General features: G+C 50.3%; 1 protein-coding gene across 2 annotated transcripts in view; it reads left to right on the plus strand.

Annotated features, from left to right (window-relative positions):
• Positions 1-13,664, plus strand: part of DAAM1 (dishevelled associated activator of morphogenesis 1) — a 91,301-nt gene that overhangs the window by 29,607 nt on the left and 48,030 nt on the right. For both annotated transcript variants that reach the window (XM_053946296.1, XM_053946297.1), the window contains exon 3: positions 8,240-8,463. In XM_053946296.1, coding sequence (XP_053802271.1) covers positions 8,281-8,463 — 183 coding nt within the window. In that variant the 5' untranslated portion in view covers positions 8,240-8,280. The remainder of the gene's footprint in view (positions 1-8,239; positions 8,464-13,664) is intronic.

Here is a 13,664-nt window from a genome sequence, read left to right on the forward strand (position 1 = left end):
CACGTTGTGCCTGGTGTGAGCTCACATGCTTTGTTTTTTGGTGTTCATCTCCTGGAGCACAGGGAGGTATTAGTGTCATACTGGAAGGAAAAAAGGCCAGTGGGCCTTTTCTGCCATTAGACATATTTATCAAGGAATTCTCAACCCCAGGTTTGTACTTCAGGGGGGAAAATCACTCTGGATTAACATCAGAATTTAAAAACCTTTAAAAGAAAATCAGCATTGCAGATGGGTAGGCCAGCTGAGAGATCTGACAAGTGTGTTTTGTTTGCTCTGGGCACCTTCAGTACTGTGGGTTTAATGGTATCTTGAAGTTTAATGATATTTAGCCATCAGGGTCCCTGCTGGGAAGGATTCCTATTTACAGCAGCCTTCATCCAGTTTCCATTTTGAGAGAGAAAGAAACCAGCTTGCTCCACACCACAAAATGCCTGAACACCTGTGGTTCCAGTAGCCTCACCTTAAGCACGGATAGTGTTAAAAAACTACAAACACCACCCAAAAAAAAAAAGCCCTCTGGGACTTAGCCAGTAGCTCCTTGTTGCCTTGTTGTGGTGGTGGCCCCATGGCAGATGTTGCTGTGCTGATGGACTGGAAGCATCTGCTGCTGAGAAACTTGGAAACTCCGCTTTGTGAGGCCAAATTAAGAGGCTTTAAAAGAGGAAAAAAAACCTGCCTGCCTTCAGCCAGTCTCACCCCGGGGATTACTGCTGAAACGGGGAGCAGTGAAATGGAAAGCTCAGCAGTGAGGGTTTGCATACAATAAATCACATTCACAGCCCAAATATTCATTGGAGGAGCAGGGATGAAAAAAAGGGAAGGATTAAAATAAAGGAAGGTTGTTGATTGAACTGTTGTTCTCCAGGAAGAGGCTAATTGGCAAACAAATATCCTCCTCCAGTGGGAAATGCAGCTCCTCTCTTGCTTGCCAGGCTGCTGAGTTTGTGTTAACAGCATTTGCATTGTCAGAGGGAGTAGTCAGAACTTGTGATATCTGGGCTGGGCTTTACAGCTGGAATTAGCAGCTTCTGGAGGTGTGCTGTGCTTTGAATGAGCAGTTTTCTCCCAGCTGGGGCCAAACCCAGCAGTGGGAAGGGACTGGGGCTGGATTGGTGCTTGTGCTGGTGCTGGGTGATAGGGATGGAGCCAGGATGGAACAGGATGCTCCCCCAGGATGCTCAGTGAGGCTGTAGGAGCCCCCTGAGCTGCCTGGGGGTCTTGCATCCCTCTCTCTTACCTGGTTTTGTCCTTGAGGGCTGCCTGGACAAGGCTTGGCATCACCCAGCCCGGACACTCCCAGAGGCTGCCTGAGACACCAGGTTCAAATGGCACAGGAGAAATTCTGGGAGGCTCTTCCCTGCAGGGCTTCAGGCTTTCAGGAGAGCCTCGGGTGGGTGCTAATCCCTCCCTGCACATAACCTCAGCTCTGAAAGGGCCGTGTCTGCCTCTTTGAGCCCCACCACAATGCAGCACTGACAGCTGCTGCCCCAAAACAAGAGTAGGGTGAGGGGAGCACCGGGACCCACTGCCCCTCACACCACCTTTCCTTTCTGCTGTTTTTTTTTTTGGTTTGGTTTGGTTTGGTTTGGTTTTTTCTTTTTTTTTTTTTTTTTCTCCATGTTGCCTTTTAGAACTGGTCTGGGACACAGGGAGGTCAGGGGAATGCCCCAGCATCCTTCCTGGAGAGCCAGCTCTGCCTCGCTCTGCCTTCCTGGAAAGTCTCTTGGGCTTGAATAAGTGTTGTGCCTGGTTTCAGGATGCAAATCATGGAGTGCATTTAAGGGAGCGTTATGTGACTTGAAAACTCTTTCCTCCTTCCACCAGTGCCAGCCCACCCCACTTTTTTGGTTTGATTCTGTGAAAAGAGGACCACGAATCCGCCTGGTTTCTGGGAAAATGGGATGTGTGTGTCTGTAAAATTGGGTCATTCATTCACCCTAGTGAATATCAAGAAATATATATATTTATATAGGTTTGCAAACTAGGTCTTGTCTGTGGCTCCATGTTGTTGTCCTTATTCCTGAAGTAAATGGTATTTGCCCGAGCTGATCTGCTGGAGCTCTTCTAAGAAGTGGTCTGTAGTGGTTTGGAGGATCTCAGCTTGTCACTGATGAAATTTACCCTTTTAGTGGAGAACTCTGACCTTCAGTGTTACTGTGCTGCTCACCATCTAGATGGCTGGGAAACTTCCAGCAAGGTTTGGTTTTTAATCCTCAAAAACTAAACAAAGTTTTGCTGCAGCAGCGTCTTTCCTGGTTGGATTAATGCGTGCACCGAGCCATGCACCACAGGGATCAAGGGCTGTGTGGGGTTCCCTGGACCAGCTCCTGATGGATGCTGCAAGCCCTCAGCTTCTCCTTGGATCCAAGCTTGTCTCCATGCCCTGGCATGAACATCCTGCAGCTCACCATCAGCCTGGTCCAGATTTTGGCTGGCTTGCCAAAGCGAGCAGCGCTGCTCCGAGGATTGATTTCAGCTGGAGAGCGTTAAGACAGATCCCGTCTCACCCTGCTGTGCACCACGCTCTTCCCCCTGAAAAGTGGATTACAGAGGCAGCAGCGTGTGTGCTGCCCTTGGCAGGGACCTCACTCGTGTGCTGGAGACAGGCAGGCCAGGCCATGGCACTCCCACAGCACCGTGGAGGTTGTTGCTCTTTTCCTTGAAGAGCATCAACACCTCCAGGTGGGAGCCCCGTGCAGACACACACCAAAAAGTCTCTCCCAGCACTTTTGATAGGTGTGAGTTTAAAGTGGAAAAAGGAGGGCTTTTCTGGAGTGTTACAAATCTGTGAAGCTATGTCTTTCCCTCGCTGGCTCTGTAATATACTTGGTCTAATTTTTCTTGCTGCACCCTGGATGTGGCCATCAAGCCCCCAGAGCTCACCTGCCCTTGAGCTGAGCGAAGTGTTTTCTTGTGAGACAGCAGGCCCAGATGTATGCTTCAGGATGTGACAAATTCCACAATAAAAAGGAAAGAGTAGAAAGAGGAGATGACACATTTTAGGCAAGCACTGGGTTTTTGATGATGCTGGCAGATGGGGCTTTGCTGGAGAGAGCAGAGAGCCTGTGGCTGCAGCCATCTCCTCATGGCATCAGGGGCAGTGTCCTGGTGGCCTTCAGGTACCAGGTAGCTCAGGCACGGTATGGAGACACAAAACACTCTTTGTTGGGTTCACAGAGCATAATAGGATTTCTGGGATGAGGAAAGAGGATCGGGGGTAATTCAGGATTTGGCAGGTGTATTTATAAATCCATGAAACCCAAGTCTTTGAGATTTCCATGTGCTGAGAATCACAGCTCTTGTGATGTACTAGTGATGAGTCAGGCTCCTGGTGGCAGCTGCATCATGGAAAGGGTCCTGTTCCCATCCCTTTTGGGCTCCTGTTCTGAGAGTAGATGGGTGGAGATAAGGCAATCAATAGTTGAAAGCCTTTTAGCTGAATGTTTTGGGCTTTTTGGTCCCTCCTGACGACATGCACTGATTTCCACCAAACACAAACATTGCTCCCCTGTACAGCCTATGCCTGAAAACAGCTTTGCACTGGAGAAAGGCGGTTTTGGAAATCAGGGTGAGAGTTTGTGGCCAAAAAAATAATTCTGGTTGCTTTAAACAGGAGCAGCTGTGCTGGGAATACCAGCACCATGCTCAGCACGGTGGAGGTGCTGGTAATGGGCTTGGATCCCTTAAGCTTCTGTGTTGGAGGGAAGATGATTCCTGCTCAGGGGAAGGCAATCCTATTTCTGAGCATTTCATCATGCAAGAGCTCAATGTCAAACCTTATATTTTTAAAATTGAATAATACTTAGGACCCCCCCCCCCCAATAAAAAGTGTTTTCATGCACCATTGCACATTTTCATTTGCACATTTGGTGCAAATGTGAAATGGAGGAGTACTTCTCTCTCTTGAGAGGGATGTGCAGCTGCCTTTTGGATGGGCAGAGCACCATGAACACACTTTGGTGGGCTCACAATCACAACCAAACCCAAGAAGAGATTGGGTTACTGAGTGAAGCCAAGGAAGGTGCTGACTGTCTTGGGTCTGTAAGGTGAAAAAATAAAACGTGCCTGGGAAGGGCTTTGGTGCTGCTCAGGGAATGCTGCAAATGTACAGCTGATCTGAAAAATGTTGTGGGAGCATCCATTTTTTATTGCTGTGGAGGTCTGGATGTGACTTACACGGGAGGAAAAATCATCTGGAATTGTTTATTTAGAGAAATGGTGTGAGGTATCTTGCACTGTGCCCTGCTCTGGATGTTGAATTTGTGGGGACAAGCCCCAAGGGGGGATGAGCATTGCTCAGTGATGGGGTGGGACAGCTATAGGGTGCACTGTGTGGAATGCCAAATTCCTGCTTTCTAAGAGCTGAGAAAACGGGTCCAGGGCACCTGGCTCTAACACTTGGTGACAGTGATGGTGTCTTTCTAAAGTCCTCGCTGAAGCCAAGTGCCTCCCAGCCATCACCAGCCAAGGACGTCACTTCGCAGTGATGGATGAGAATTGGAGTATTTCCATTGTTTGGGAGCATCCCAGGCTGTGCTGAAGCTCTTGCAGAGTAAAGGCAGGCAAAGCTTGGCATGGCCCAAGATGCTGAAATTGGTGAGGACATGGCAGAGAGGGTCAGTGAGCGCTGTTACACCAAAACCACTCCCTCCTTGTGCAGCACACTGGAATAAAGCTCCACATTCAGAGACAGAGCTAACTCAGGATCTTGCATCCTCATTTTGGGAGGGGAGCCAGGGAAACAACAAGCTAATATTCATGTTTGAGGATTTAGCTCCTGGCTCCTGGGTGGGTTTGGAGGAGGCGGGTGTGAAGGGGAGCGTGCGCGCTGCTTTGCATGTGTTTGTGCCCTTGTTGGGTATTTTTAGGCTGCAGACCGCAGTGCTGCAATCCCGGTGCTGGCTCCCAACCAGCTGGTTGGGGCATCGGTCACAGACAGGCTTTGGCAGCTCGTTGCTCCACGCAGTTTAATTTAGCTTGCTGAGGAGGCTGTTGAATATGCAAGTGGTAATTGCTGCTCTCCTTTCCTTAAAGCAAAGGCGGAAGCGACACCAGGGTCCAATTTTCTCCTAATGACTGATTTCATTTAAACACTGCTCAGGGCGATGCAGGCTTGATGCTTTTCTTTTTAGGGCTGGGGAGAACTAAACTTCTGTCTCCGTGTATCACAGAGACAGGAGGCGGGGTGGCCTCCATCTGTCCTGGTCTGTCCTGGGCACACACATGAGCTAAGCTCCTTCTCCTCCTTCTCTTCAGTCTGGGTTTCCAGTTTGAGCCCATCACAAAAACATTTTCACCCTTGTTTCTGTGAAGACTGAATTGTTCGGGAATGATTCAGCCCCATCAGTCCTGCCTTGAGATTTGGGCTTGGCTACAAGTTCCCTCAGTGACCTTTCCCAACCTATCATCCCTGGCTCTGTTCATACAGGGGCAATTAAGCTTAATTTATTCTGGCCCACTCAATACTAGAGGCCAGAAGGCACCATCAGATCACAATCTGACTTAAATTTATTGATCTAATTAGCAGTCAAAGGTACAAGCAGGAGGTGGGAGCAGGACACTTAACATATGATGCGGCATAGAACTTGTCCCTTCTGCTCTCCTTAACACAAGCCTCCAGATTGCCAGGGGCTGCTGCTTTTTCTTCTTGAATAACCAATTTCTGCAGGATTTGCAGGGGAGGAGGAGGCTGTGTAGCTGGACTTTGTTCTGATGATGCAAGCTGAGCTGTCTGCAGCTCCCAAGGACCTGCCAGGGAGCTGTGTTTTGATTTTGATCCATCATGTCAATGAATATTCATCAGCCTTCTGAAGGTTTAATGCTATTTGCCTGGTAGCTAACATATTCTCTCCCTAACCTTTTTTTAGCCTTGCTTGCTAATAACCTACAGCCCACTCAGTCGACATTATAGGGTGGTTTGGTTTTTTAAATTGTTTATAGATGAAAATGAGGAACCTCAGTAGCTCCAGAGCTGGAAGCAGCTCAAAAGTACCTTGTCTTGGTTGCTACATGGCTGTCTGCTTTAAACCCCAGAATAAAACCTTGCCTTTTGGTCTGTCATTCAGACTCCTCATAAAACATTGTCAGGAGTGCGTATCTCTGAAGAGCAGGTGTTGTTCTGATAAAAGCTTTCCACACGTTTTTGTAAGCCCAAGTCAGAGCTTGTATGTAGCAGCAGGTTTCAAGGACGAGGCTGACATGGTGTTGAAACGGGGATGGAAAATGCCCTGTGAAAGAGTTGGGTTTGTTTGCTCCAGACCAGCTCCTGGAGCAGGAGCTGCTTTGGGACTGGTGTGGCTGTACCCACGGACTTGGAATGACCAAGTGACCAAACTTTGCACAACGAGGACCCAGCGTAGGTTGGGACAGAGCTCCTGTGCTGGGCACAAAGCGCTGGGCAGCCACCAGCATCTCCCTTCAAACCCTGCTCCTTGTGGCTCTTGAAAACCCAAACCTGCAGTGTTTTCTCCCATACTGGAGTGAACAGAAATCCCTGTGCCTTTGGCTTTTTGTTTCTCTCCCTTCTTTAGGAGAGAAGCTCTGCAGCAGGTCCCCAAACCCTGCTGACACCGAGGGGATGCCAGCAGGCAGCTAATGGATTTGCTGCGGTGCTGGCTGCCGGGGAGCCGTGATGAGAGAGCTTTCATGGCAGCTGAAATTCCTCCAGCGGCTGCATATTTCTACATCCAAGATGTAAAAATGTGAAATGAGATTTGGGGCCCTTCAGGAAGGGGGGGACTCTCCAGGCTGGGCACAGAGCAATTGCACAGCCTGGGATTATCCTGCGTGAAGATCCAATAGCTGTTTCCCATCGTTCGTGGTTCAGCAGATGATTACACCATGTGCTAGAAGCGTGCCATGGAGATCATTTCAAGGGTCAAATCCTCTATTAAAGGACTGTGGGTAGAGCTTGAATTTTCTGCAAGCTCTCTGCTTTCAGAGGGCAGTGTTTGCCATGCTGTGGTGGTGCAGGGTCTGACCTGGGGTCTGACCCCGGCCCTGGCTCTCCACAGGGCACAGCAGCTGTTTATTCTGCTGGATAAATCCATAGTTGGAGGGAATGGCAGGCTCCAGGGAGATCAGACACTCCTTTCCAAATGCTGACCTTTTTTCCCCGAGTCTCTTCATAGTTTTGTTAATAAATCTGAGTCATCCATATTTCAACCTTGGCTGTTTGTCCAGGCTCTTAACATCTCAGTGTCTTGTTTCGCAGAGATAAAATATGTGGGTGTGTAACTTTGTAAGACAAATGTTTAGGCTTCCAAAAATTCCCTACTTTGCTGGTTGATTTTTCTCATTAGAGTGTTTCTCCACACTCCTCATTCCTCATAGGTGACTCTCCTCTTGTGTTGGTGACTTAGGAGTCCCAGTTTTGGGGCAGCTTTTGCCTGGTCCTTGCTGTCATGAGGCAGGCAGGGCACATGGTTCCTGCCCTGAGCTTTGCTCCTAACCAGAGTTTCAGAAATCAGCAAAACCCAAGCAGCCGCCAGGGCGAGCAATGCCCGATGTCAGCACTGCTTAGGAAAATCTGAGCTACCGGCACCGTGTGATTTTTATCAGCTGAAATCGCCTCTTGTAAATATTTACTGGAGCTGCGAGTAAGGTTTATCTAATTAAAGCCAAGCAAAACTTTCCATGAAAAGGAGCCGCGGTACAGGGGCTGCTGGTGGATGTTTAGGTACACGTGTAAGAGTTGGGGGAAGCATGCAGGATATTTTTTCAGCTCTGCTGCTGTCTGTAGCTCAGGGCATGCTGAGCCACATGAGGTCTTCAAGGATTGAATCATCTGTGATCAGGACCTGGTGGCCCCAAGCACATCCAGCTGTTCTGACAGCAGTTCCCTGAATTTTCCATACGCCTGGCATGAAGGGTTGTGAGGTGTGGGTATGAGGGGGGCTGGCCTGGCTGCCATGGCATGGGGAGATTGGTGCAGATTTGCTGGGATTGGCAACAGCGGTGGGGTCCAGGACTCCTCATCCCACGGGGACAGTGGCGTGACCCCTGCGGCTGCCAGCTCTGGCACGAGGCAAAGCAAATGCATCTTTTTAATTTGCGTGGTCGTCAAGGTTGCCAGGACCGTAAACGTCAAATCTGAGCAGAAATATTTGGCATGAAAACTGTCTCTGCTCTTCCCCTCCGTGCCGAGCGCGTGGGTGGCTCGGTTCCTCCTCCCACCGCGGGACGGGAGCGCAGCGCTGCGGGGCGGCTGCTCGAGCCTCCTCTCTTCTCTTCCCCGCAGGATCTAGTGCCCAGGAGGGAGGCACACAGAGGATTGCGGCCATGGCCCCGAGGAAGAGGAGCGGCCGGGGGATCTCCTTCATCTTCTGCTGCTTCCGCAGCAGCGACCACCCCGAGATCACGTACCGGCTGCGCAATGACAGCAGCTTCGCCCTGCAGACCATGGAGCCCTCGCTGCCCATGCCGCCGGTGGAGGAGCTGGATGCCATGTTCACCGAGCTGGTGGTAAGTAGGACACTTCTTAATTTCAGTTTTAGTTTTGGGGTTTTTCCCTCTTTCCCCTCAACCCCCTCTTTGCAGTCTCCCCAGTTCTGAGTTTTCAGGCAAACTTTGGTGTGAAAGGAGGCTGCTGTTGCTGAATCCTGAGTTCTGCTCCTCCTTGAAGTCCTGCCGTTTTGGGGTGGTCTCTCTCATTAGAAACTCTTAATTTCTTATAGCAGGGGGTTGGGTCCAAGCTGGTAAAGCAGGATGTTCCCCATAGGTGCAAAGTGACTTTACTTGCTGGGCAATCAGCTTCACAGAAATTGTCAGGTGTGGGCTACACTGAGATTTGGAAAGTCAGGATATTGTTTCTTGGAACCCTTGGTTCCAAAGCTTGGAAAAACATGGATTAATAAAAATATTGACAGCCAAAAAAAGCTTTAATTTCCTCTCAGCAAAAACATTTTGGTGTGGTATTTTGGATGGCGTTCTACTTTGAGTTCATTCAGCAGTGAAATGAGCTTTTCCTACAGTGCTTGGGTGCAGAGGGAGCTGGGAATTGTGACACTGGTCAGTCACATCTCAAGGTGTAGCACATCCCATTAGATGCCAGGCAGCATGGATCTGCTGAGCCAGGCCTCTTGGCAGAGGAAAGCTCCAGGTTGTATTATAAAAGCTGGTTTTGCCAAGACATCCTTCTCCAAGGGTGTGGCAGACCAGGGCATCAACACAGCACAGTGGGGATGAGGTGTCCCTGCAGCAGAACTCTTCTGGTCAGGTTGAGTTTGTTCAGGAGAAGTGGCTGTCTCTGTCCCAGTTTATTCTCCACTGATAACTTGTCCAAAAAACAAGTTTTCCTGGGGAAATTCTTCCCATGGATCGCTTTTCCCATGCCCCAGCCAAAGCCTTGTTGGGCTGAAGGAGGCATCTCTGGAGGCATCTCTGGAGCTCCACCAAACCCATGCACCTCATCTCAGCCCAGGATTTTCAAAACATCTCTTCCAAACTCATCCAGATGCTTTGTGCAGTGGCAGTGCCACAGGGAACCTCTGTGTGTGCAGCAAGGCAGGAGCCAGTCCAGCCTGGGGCACACCCTGGTGTGATCCTTCTGCTCCCCAACCCTTCTCCGTGCTGAGGAGATTTTTAGTTGTTTTTTCCCCAGCCAAGGGTGAGAAAAAGGCCCAGAGGCAGCTGCTGCTCCAGGGCATGCTGGCAGCAGGAGCTCCCTGGGGACTGAACTCATGCAGGGAGGGGGACAATGGGTGCCCACTGTGCTCCTGCACAAGCAGCTGCAACCCCCTGGCTCCCCAAAAAACCCATCAGGCAGATCTCAACCCAAGCCAGCACTGGGTGGGAGGGAGAGGGAAGCCAAGCTCTGCCCTGTGGGCACAAGAAGGCAGATTCCCATTCAGGGGAGTGCAGTTGTAAATCCCCCCTGTGTCCTTACAACGGCTCCTTCTTGCTCTCTGTAACCTGTTGGTGTTGGGTGTTAGATTTCAGCATTAGTTAAATGGTTTGGAAAATATCCCACTGTTCCTCTACAAACCCACTGTGTAACATTTGGAAGAGAGACAGAGAAAGCACTCAGAGCTGCTGGGCTGATCTTTACGCCTGCAGGAGCCTGATGCCGTCGTGCTCGGCCCTCCTGGGTGGGATGGCTTGTGCCTCTGTGGGACTGAGGCTCCAAAGTCCTTGGCTGTCTCAGCCCATTGGGTTGAGGGAAGTTAAAGGGGTTAGAGCGGGTCTGGAGGCTTTGCCAGCTGGAGTTGGTCCTTTGCCAACTCTTCCCTTGCAGCTTAATCCTGACTTTTCTACTCCACTTGTTTGCATCAGGGATGAGAGTGGAGGGATGGAGGATTTCAGGCCTGGGATGGGGGGTATCTCTGGGGACATTGCAGCAGGAGGCATGGACAATCCTCCTGCAGATACAAACAACAGAGTGGAATCCCTGCTCCACAGATCCCAGCCTGCTGCTTACATCGAAGGGCGAAGTCCCTTTCTGTTTGGAGCCATCCTGCAAAATATTCCCAGAGCTTTGTGTGGTTTTAAGTGTGCCTTGTTGATCTGAGGCAGGAAACATCCGTAGTGTGAGAAATTGGTGATTGTCCCATGCCAGCAGCACAGGGTGAGGGCCTGAGCTGCAGAGGGATGTGGAGCAGCTGTGACTCCAAGGTCAGCTAAAGGCTTGGGCTGCTCTCCCAGTGTCTGTTTTTTTGGCCTGTTTTGTGTTAGATGGACACGTTGGATTTTAATTGGGGTAGGTCAGTAGAACAGATAAATAGTTAGGGGGTTTATTCTGTGTCTGTGCAAGTGTTTTTCACTTAGTTGCATTAGAAACAATGGGGAAATGGGATGTTTTTTTCACCTGGGCACAAATTTCAGCAGTAAGAAATGCCTGATCTTCATCCCGGGCTGCAGGGACGATGCTCCCTGTCCCAGCCAGCCGTATGCAGCAGGCAGGGGCTTTTCCCTGGCTCAGGGCAGATGCAGATGTTGTTGTGGTGGTCAATGACTGATCACTGCTTCCTCCCAGAGGAACCTTTTCCCTTTCTCTGCCTCTCCCCCAGCCTGGTCTGAATGGGTTTTGTTGGAGCATTGTTGGGATGTCGCTCAAGCAGGCACCGGCCCTGTCTGAAAGGCTTTTCTTTGTCCCCTGTCCTGCCGGGGCTCCGGCCAGGCTCAGCCACCCAGGGAGGAGCAGGTGCTGGCAGGGAGGCACAAACAAAAGCAGAGTATTTCAGCAAGATTTACTGATTTGCAGCTCCTCTGGCTGGGGCAATGCTTTATGATTTTGTGCAGCTTTCCGTGCCTCAACACCGCTGTGTCCTGCCTGCTCGGGTAGGCGGTGTTTGCTTCCTGAGGCTCGTGCAGAGGTGTGGCACCTGCCAGGCAGCATCCATTGGATTAAAGGAGTTTCAGGAGCCATCAGTCCTCCCATAGGACACATCAGGAGGATCACTGATCCCTGTGCCCCAGAGAGGAGGAAATCTGGGGTTGCACGAACCGCCTGCGAACCAAGAGAACAAAGCTGTGCCATCTGCCACAGCTTCTTTCAAGAGGCTCCTGCGTATCCAGGCTAACAATACAACATTTCTTCAAAGGCTGAAGTCTTGCTTGCATGCTCAGAGAAAGCACTTGCAAAGCTCCACATAATGGTGCCATATGGTAGATCTTGCCATAACAATCCTCTCTATTTTCCGCCAGCAACTAGACTTTCCACCAGATGGGTGAATGACTGATGTCCTTTATATCTGCTTAACACTCCTTGTCACTCCAAGGCTCGTAATGAAATGCTCTGTGTGTGGTGGTGTGCACCGGGCAGGGGGCTGGGATGGCTTGGTTTGGAGAGGATAGGAGGAGCCCCAGTGTGACCCAGGGGCCCTCTCTGGCTCTCCTCACAATGGGGTGGGTCACAGGGGCTTCTCCATCCCTGCAGAATGAGAGTGATGCTCTGGTGGCTACTGACATAGCTTAGATGCTCAAGAGGAGCTGCTGAGTCTGGTGTGGCTTTGCTTGCCCCTGAAGCACAAGATGCTGCCCCATGTGATCCCACACCCTGCTGCCAGCCTGCATCCCTGCTGCTGGAGGGATGGGTTCAGAGGAGATGCTGCCCCAGACATTCCTCAATGCTTGTCTTGCCCAGGCTTTGAGGAAATTCCATTTACTGCTCCCACTGGGGCTTCGCAGCCTTTTCACTTCTGAGTTAGTGAAGCAGAAGAAATTAGAGCAACCTCCATCCTGCCCTGCATCCTGCCTGTGATGTGCAGCAGCCCGTTTTTAGGCTGTGAAACCAGAGCAGGTAACCTTCCCTGGTGCCTCTGCCCAGCCTCCAGCAGCTGACAAGTTTTTTGGGATGTGGGGAGGTGACAGCAGGAGGCTTGTGGCTGTGCAGTGTCCCCAGTCGCCCAGACTCAGGATGGGTGCAGGCCTTTGCCCACTGATGTTGCCTGGGCTTTTTGCCTTCCCCTCACATGGAAGGCGGCTGCATCCCCTCCCTGCTGCTTTATGAAGTAGTGGAAACTTGTGAGCCTGAGGAACAATAAAAAGGTCTCTGGCAGCTTATAAGATTTATCACAGCATTTGTTTTTTTTTGCTGTACTTGGGGCAACTAATGCATTTCATCTGAGCTGCTCTCTGGATGCTATCAGGAGATAGTTCGGAGATAGCATCCCCTGTCACAAACATTAAATCTGTTATCTTTGAAATGCTAAATGCTTCATGGTGGTCCATAGGTCTGTGGCTCGTGGTTTGCAGTGCTGGGGCAGGATTCTCCAAGCATAACTGTCCCTTGGAGCTGTGCCTTGCCTTCCTCTTGGCATGCTGGATGATGGCTGTTTTATATGCTACTTGAGCAGGGAGCATATAAACGTGAGGAGGAATGGTGGTGTGGTCAGTGTGAGCACTGCTGTGTGTCAATAACAGCTCTGGGTTGGGAACTCATTGCTGGCAATCTGCATTGTACTTAGGAACTTCAGCAATGTGCTTTTCCCCCTGGTTTCTAATCCAATAAGGAGAAAGTATGAGGTTTTGGGCTTTGCAAAACAACATGGCTTTTAAGTAGCAGCTGAGGGATCAGCTGCAAAGCCAAGCTTTGCATTTCATGCTTTCAGGTCAGCTGTCGTATTTTGCTGCCTGGTCCTTCCAGCATTGAGGACTTCAGGATTTTGAGAACCACTGAATGATGACCAAAGCCATTTCCCCTATATCTGCAAAGAAAAGCATGTGGTTGGTGTTTGGAAAAAAGTTGCAACTGCAGTAGCCCTCGTGTCCTGGGCAAGCCACCCCTTTCTGCAGAGTCCATCCAGAGCCAGATGCTGAGCGTGGAGCTCCTGACCCCATCCCACTGCTGTCTCCCAGAACCAAGCTCCTTTGGCTTACGAATCACTTCCAAGAAGGCAAACCAAAGACCGGTAACATCTGCTTTTAAATTCACTCTGCGAGGATCCGTGTGCCATACGGAAGCTTTTACCAGGCTGCCCAGTTTTTGTTTTTCTGATGTGAGCAGTCTGGACCTGCCAGGCTCCCATCCCAGCCCGGCGCTCACGGCGCTTGTTTTCATCACCTTGTGTTGTTAACACCCTCCCAGATAATCTCTAAATGTACCTTTTGATAGGCAAGCATCTGATAGAGAAGTCACACACCTACTGGGTCAGAAAATAAGGGTTTCCTGCCTACGTGTGTTCCCTGGACCTGAATGAACCAATCCACCAAGGAACTCTGTATTT

This window comes from Vidua chalybeata, chromosome 6 (genome assembly GCF_026979565.1).
Source record: "Vidua chalybeata isolate OUT-0048 chromosome 6, bVidCha1 merged haplotype, whole genome shotgun sequence".
Lineage (NCBI taxonomy): Eukaryota > Metazoa > Chordata > Aves > Passeriformes > Viduidae > Vidua > Vidua chalybeata.